Consider the following 7572-nt stretch of genomic DNA (forward strand, 5'->3'; position numbering starts at 1 on the left):
AGCGGTTTTAGAGGGCGGAAAATACTTATATAGAAATTTTTGGGCAAGTTCATCCCAAGTGTTTACCAAACCACTTGGGAGGGTGTTTAGCTAAGCCTTAGCTCGGTCTGTTAGTGAAAATGGAAACATTCGGAGGCGGATGGCGTTGTTTGATGCTCTGTTGATGTGGAAAGTGTCACATGTTTCCAAAAAATCGGTAATATGTAAATGGGGATCTTCATCGGCTAGGCCATGGAAGGTTGCGGAACTTTGGAGTATTTGAATCAAATGCGACCGAAGTTCGAAGTTGTTGGCATCGACATTTGGTGCATTGATGGCGGCTCCGAGATTACAAACTGTGGGCCGTAAGTAATCCATCAGGGTATGCTAATCCGCCATTGGAAGTCGGTCCCCCAAAGCCTTCTCTTGATTTTTGGCTTTTAGTCTCTTTCTTAGAAAGCGTTCGGGTTCGTCTAGAAGCTCTTTTATGTCTTTATTGGAACTGGAGATCATGCACTGCGTATAGAGTTCAGGTGCTGCGATTGGATTCCAAGTCCTGCGATAAAAACAAAAATGAACTTCGGTCAGATTTCTCACCACGACCCCATGGTCGCTGACCAAAGCCCATGGTCGCTGACCACGGCCCATGGTCGTGGTTATCGTAGTTGTTTTCTGGATCCCAATTACTGGGGAGTTCAGCATGGCCCCGTGGTACACCGCCATGGCCCCATGGTCACTCTCCTGTAACTCGGAAAACAAAAACTGCCAGTAAGAATAATGGGCACGACCCCGTGTCCGACCGAGCACGGCCCGTGCTGAAGTCTGTAGAAACTAAAAGCTTTAGAAAAAATCCTAAAAAACAGAAAAATAAGTAAAAATAATTAGGCCGTTGATATTAAACTTTCTTAAAATCCTTATGTCCCCAATAACGGCGCCAAAAACTTGGTGTGCGTTAGGTGTGAAATGATTTTATTAATATTTTGAGCCCATTTTACGCAATAGTCAAGTTTTAAATTTATAAAACACGATATTATACTAACACTAAACACACACTTGGGCAAGTGCACCGATCGTGAGCGTAGTACAGAGTTGGTAAGATACCGAGGTCGTCCAAGTACACAAGAGCTTTTAGTACCGGTTTATCCTCAACGTCTAATCAATCTAAAATTTTTTGAGAAAAGTTTCTTGAAACATAAAAATAAAGATTAAAAATGCAAATATAAATAAAAATAAAAACAAAGAGACAAGATAGAATCACTTGGATCCGACTCGTCTTTAATGTATCCTTTGATGATTTTCGCACTTTCGGACTTTTTAAGAGATTATCTTAGTTATAGTAGTAGGCCCGGCCCCTCTTTTGAAGGTGGCGTAACCCTCAACCCAGTGGTTTGAGTCAGCAGGGATACAATCCCAAAGGGTCGGAATATTGAAAGATAATTAAATTAGTTATTAATGCGAAAAGTGGTAGGCCTCTCTTTTGAAGGTGACGTTACCCTCGGCTAAGTGGTTTGAGTCAGCAAGGATACAATCCCAAGAAGCCGGTTTAAAGTATTAATAGTAGTTTACATATGAGGGGCTCAAGCTATTCGCACCCCCGCCATCCAATACCAGTAGGTATTGAAGGAGGTACTAGTAAGCTTGAACCAGGTCCTTGCAGGATCTATACACTGAACAAGGCAAGAACCTTACCAAACCATTCCCCTAACCCCCAACCAGGTAGTCAACATGCCTTTATATAGACTGTAAAGACATGAATGATGCAATCTTCTACTTTATATAGACAGTAAAGTAACTTCAAGACACCACGGAAAAATGATAAGAAAAATTCACCTTCAACATAAGAAACTAGTTATTAAAGTCATTAATACAAACCCAAATAAAAAGTGCCGAATGATTAAAAATCAAAAGTAATACATAAAAGATTTGTCTTCACCAAGTGATGTAAGAGGCTTAACCAAACATGACCTTTGATTGGCAAGAACCCTTACGATCAATCTTGGATCAAGAAACTACTACACACTCTAAAGATGGATGATGGATGATGGTGGTGGGTGTTGGTGTTGTAGTGGTGGTGGAGTGGTGGCAAAGTAGGAGAGTAGTGGTTTGCCAAGGGATGCCTTTGAAGTGAACCAAGCACCCCTATTTATAGCCTGCACAGAACTCTGGCCACGGCCCCGTGCCCGCTGGGCACGCCCCCGTGGCCAGCCTTTTCTCTTCATTCATTAATTACAAGTGTCAGCAGAGGGCCCCACACGGCCCCGTGTCTCCTGGGCACGGCCCCGTGGTCAACTTCGTATCTGTACTATCAAGATTTGGCAAGATTCTGCGTATCTTTACGTTGACCACGTCCCGTGCTGAGCTGGGCACGCCCCCATGGTGGGCGTGGAAGCTTCTACAGGTTTGTCTTTTATGCAGATCCCTGACCACGCCCTGTGTTCAGTTGGGCACGACCCCGTGGTTAGTCTTTTGATTCTTTGTTTCTACTTTAGGGATGCTGCCGAGGGGTCGGGCATGTCACGTTTATTCCTTTTCTTTGTATTTATATTGGTTTTGGCTGCTTATTTGCTCCTTTTGTTCGTTTAAGCTCATTTGGTCCTGTAAATTCAAAAGGAAGAAAGAAACACGCTTTTTCCAACATTAGTACTAAAAAGGGTTAGTTTTATGCCTCATTTGATGTAATTTATATGTTGCATTTTGCACACATCACCGGGTCATCAGGATGTAAGTAGCAAGTGTAGCTTACATTGCATGGGGGATGATGGAAATTTGTGCAACATTAGATATTAAAATGTTATCTAGTAGGTTATATATATTAATGCAATTGAGGAGGGCACACAGATGCATCCTTGCCGTTTTTAATCATTAAGTATAGAACACGTGGAATTGTTGATAGATCTATCGGGTCGTGACCGGTAGCTCTGGTCCACATAGCGGCAAATTCATTCTATAATCGTCTAGTATTGATTAGAGCCTCAATCATAGTATATAGCTCGTAACATCTTGCAAACTTACGAAACTGAAAGAATGACAAATATTTAATAATGAAATCATGGGTAGAAAATTTCATCCGAGATTTTTCAAATAAACAATTCCGGATGAATTACCTTCGGATTTTATGTTTCTTAATTCTATATGGATGTTTTACCATTAGAAATCTATAATAAGAAACATTTTCCTTAAACAAATTGCTACGAATTTGAATATGTGAACTCACCATCCATTGTGTTGACACTTGATTTTTAAATGTTCTTCAGGTACATGATTTCGGCTCTGGGAATTTTGGCTTGTGTTGTCGTATGGTTGTTTGATGCGATCGTTAAATAAATAAATGATGTTTGGACACTTTTTAAATTACGTTTTGGGACCTTGTGTAATAAGCCCCAAAGGGTCAAACAACTATGATGTGGTTGTGACGTATGTTTGATACTTAAAACCTTATGTTTCAAATAATCTAAATGTCCAAATTAAATATTGCATCAACCACTAAGACATTTATTGGGTACCAACCCCCGTTACCGCCACGTTTGTATTTCCGCTGCAATGTTTTTGGGGTGTGACATCATGCACATAGCCATAATTAGTATCCAAAGATGTATTATGGAAATTGTTACCTCCTGGTTGACTTAAGGGTGGTATCCCAGAAGAGTATCTAGGATAAGACATGACTGTAGTTATAGTTGGGCTTGAGTAAGCTATAGTCTGCATGGGGATAAAATCCCCATCATAGATTTCTAAGCTTTTCAATGGTTGTCTCGCTGAGGATTCATGATCCTGGAAAACATTGGAACCAGGAAAGGTCTGTGTTGAAGGTCTTGGTGGGTAATCCATGGATCCTTGAACTCGAGCTAAGGATCCTTGTTGATGGAAGTAGGATCCCATACGCTGGAATATCTCCATGTATCCTGCTGGACGGAGGGAGGATCCATGAGGCCGAGTCATCCCTAGAGTTCCTTGTTGAAGGATAAAGGATCATTGAGGTTGGATGGAGGATCCTCTGGATTGTTGAGTTGTTGACGCCGGAGTGATAAAATCCAACACCCTAGGAATCAAATGAGTCTGATCCTCAGCTGGCCTCTTTTGTTTCTTGATATCTTCAATCTCATGCAGGATCTTTTGGTTACTCTTGTTCTGCTGCTCCATGTAGCGTTTCATATGCAAATAAAAAACAGAAATTTCATTGTCAGTATTTATAGAGGATGAAATGGTTGAAGTCTTGGATCCTTGGAAGACAGATGTTGTCTTTTTCTAAGCAGTTTCATTATTTTTCTGGTAAAACATTTAATATTGAAACCATGTGGAAAAACAACAAAAAAAATGGACCCTAAAAATGTCTTATTAGTCATGCTCTTATAAGTAGGATGAAATGGTATTTTAGTCCTAAAACACAAACCTTCATCTTTTTGTTTTCTTAAACATACAACATCAAAAATCTAGTAAAAAATCTAGCATAAAAATCTAGTAAAAAAAATATAGCATAAAAATTGAAGTACAAAAAATCCAGCACAAATTGTTATTCAACATAGAAATACAACACATTTTTCTGGTTTTTTTTTAATTTTTATATTTTATAGAGCAATAGGGTAAAAATTAAAGATAAAAAGATGCTCAATTTTATGGTGCAATTTTTTTAAATAATGCTGTATAAAAAATAGAGAATAATATGCATGTGTCTTGCATGTGGAGAGAATAAGTCAACAAATAGGCTTTCCAAGAATGTCCTTACACTCATTTTTCCTCCTACATTTTTATCTTAGTCATTGATTTAAAAATGAAAGGTTAAGATCTATTATTATCGTACTTTTTATTTGATTTTACCCTATATGTATATACACACACATTTGTGTGTATAATTATTTGTTTTTTTTCAAAAATGTTTTTATTTTGGTTTTATATCGTTTATATAGATACAACAGTTAGTTGTGTTCTATCAAATGGTATGTGTCATGTTTGACTATTAGAAAAAAAATTAGAAGAAAAACTACTTTAATCAAGTTATTTGTGAAGAGAGTATTATAAGTGTATAGCCTTTATTTTGTGAGGAGAAATTAATAATGCACCTTTACGGGGTACAAAAAAGACCAAATTGAGAACAATATTGTTAACCAAGCAAAATACAAAAAAAAATTACAAGATAGGAAATTAGAGGTCATCCTTAAATAGTCTCTCATACATTTTCTCCTCATTTTTCTCTCAACCACAAACCCCCTCAATTACTCCAACTCCTATTCAATAAACCCTCCATTTTACCTTTGTTACTATTTTTTGCATATTAACTTCTCTTTAACATTTCCACCATAAATATTATAATAAGAATCTTGTCTAAACCCGCTTTATCTTCTTCATCAATAATTTCCTTTTCCCATATATATTACCCAACAACCATTAGACATTTAATCTAGTTTGACCAACTTATGTGTTATTTACGTCCATTATGGATCCAGCAGAGTTACGTCGTGTTTTTCAAATGTTTGATCGCAATGGTGATGGAAAAATCACAAAACAAGAGCTAGCAAAATCTCTAGAAAACCTTGGGATATATATCCCAGATGATGATCTCGCACAAATGATCGAGAAAATTGATGTCAATAAGGATGGGTTTGTGGACATGGAGGAGTTTGGTGAGCTTTATCAAACGATATTGGGCGAGAGAGATGAAGAAGAGGATATGAGGGAGGCGTTCAATGTCTTTGACCAAAATAGGGATGGGTTCATCACCGTGGAAGAGCTTAGGTCCGTTTTGGGCTCCCTTGGGTTGAGACAGGGTCGATCGGTTGAGGAGTGTAGACTCATGATCATGAAGGTGGATGAAGACGGTGATGGAATGGTTAACTATAAAGAGTTCAAGCAAATGATGAAGGCGGGTGGTTTTGCTGGCTTGGAAACTTAATTTTAATAGAACTAAATGGTTTTATTTCATAATCCGATTTGATCATCTTTTAATTTGGAAATTGTATGGATATTTTGTCTCCATTTTAACAATTATTTATGCATGTATGCTAACATATTACTTTTCAATCAGGTCCACAAGGTACATGTTTAGTTTACTTTGTTTTCATGCTATTGTACCATTGATAAAAACAAATTTGGATGATTGGGGTTTACTAAAAAAAGAAGATATATCAAAATTTAAAAGAATTTTTCTAAATCCTTTAGAACATATTAATCACGGGTACCAACAAAATTCCAAATTTATCTTCGAAAAAATATTTTGCTAAACGAATGCCCAAGCTTCTTGTAATTAGAATACATACATACATACATACATACATACATACATACACACACATACATATATATATATATATATGTATATATAGGGGACCGCTAAAATGAAAACCACCTCCAGTTGTAAGAACCATGAGAACTACACCGTACGGGGCGAGTTGGACCAAAATTTTTTTCATAAACGTAGATGCGTGTATTATAAACACATTTGTAAAAAAGATTAAAAAAAATGTCATGTGTGTAGTTTTGAGCACCACAAGTTTGTGTTTACGGGTACGGTAAATTTTATTTGGTACCCGTAAAAACAAACTTGTGGTGCTCAAAACTACACTCACAAAATGTTTTTTTTTGAATTTTTTTTACAAATGTGTTTATAATACACGCATCTACGTTTATGAAAAAAAATTTTGGTCCAACTCGCCCCGGATCAAAAAGTTCTCATGGTTCTTACAACTGGAGGTGGTTTTCATTTTAGCGGTCCCCTATACATATATATATATATATATATTTACACACACACACACACATATATATAGAGAAGGAGAAAACGGTGGAAAGTGTGAAACAGTGAAAACGGATCCTAGAGCGACACCTGGCGCGCTACAATTCAGGGTGAGGGGTGTTATGTCTTTTTATGTATTTTTATTCATTTTATCCCACATGCCGCGCTCGTGTGTGGTGTGGAAACTTTCATGGCATTTACTTAGAAATTCAAATTATGGCGTTTTGTTTTCTTTTATAGAGTTTTTGCTCAGATAAAGAAAGGATTTGTGACAATCCGTACATTCAAGGTTTGAAACATTCACTCTATCGATTAAGTATTTATGTTTCGTGACGTTTTACTGTCCGCATTTCACGATTAAGTCTAACACTTTTAAATGTATGCATATATATATATATATATATGGTGAGGATTTAGAGAAAACGGTGAAAAGTGTCAGAATAGTGAGAACGGTTATGGATCGTCCGATCAAAACAATCTATGGACTAGCTTGGCACGGTTGCGTTTTCGTAAATAACACCAATTCTATTTAGTGGACGCGCTTCATTAAGGGTAAAAGGGTCTTTTACCGCTCAAATTCAAAATGCCAACTAAAATGATAACACGTTATTCAAAACAAATAAAACACCATTAATACAAAACGCCAAAAATTAGTGATAAAACGTGTTGGAGATTACAGGAAGATGAAACAACACAGTAACTGAAATTCAATTATTAACATTTATTAGAATAAATTCCCTCCTAAATTACACGCCAAAAACATCATTATATAAACGACGTTAAACATCGCTTCCATAATCACTTCAATCCATCGTCCTAAAAACATCTTTTACCAAAAATGGCAACCATCGTTTCATGGAGATACA

The 7572-nt window shown here is 37.0% G+C and overlaps 1 protein-coding gene across 1 annotated transcript; it reads left to right on the top strand.

The window, feature by feature from the left end:
• The first annotated feature begins 5410 nt into the window (after positions 1-5410).
• Positions 5411-5866, top strand: LOC110940116 (calmodulin-like protein 3). The gene has a single exon (XM_022181678.2). The coding sequence runs from the start codon at positions 5411-5413 to the stop codon at positions 5864-5866; it is 456 nt and encodes a 151-aa protein (XP_022037370.1).
• Positions 5867-7572: the final 1706 nt, after the last annotated feature.

Source organism: Helianthus annuus, chromosome 11 (genome assembly GCF_002127325.2).
Source record: "Helianthus annuus cultivar XRQ/B chromosome 11, HanXRQr2.0-SUNRISE, whole genome shotgun sequence".
Classification (NCBI taxonomy): Eukaryota; Viridiplantae; Streptophyta; class Magnoliopsida; order Asterales; family Asteraceae; genus Helianthus; species Helianthus annuus.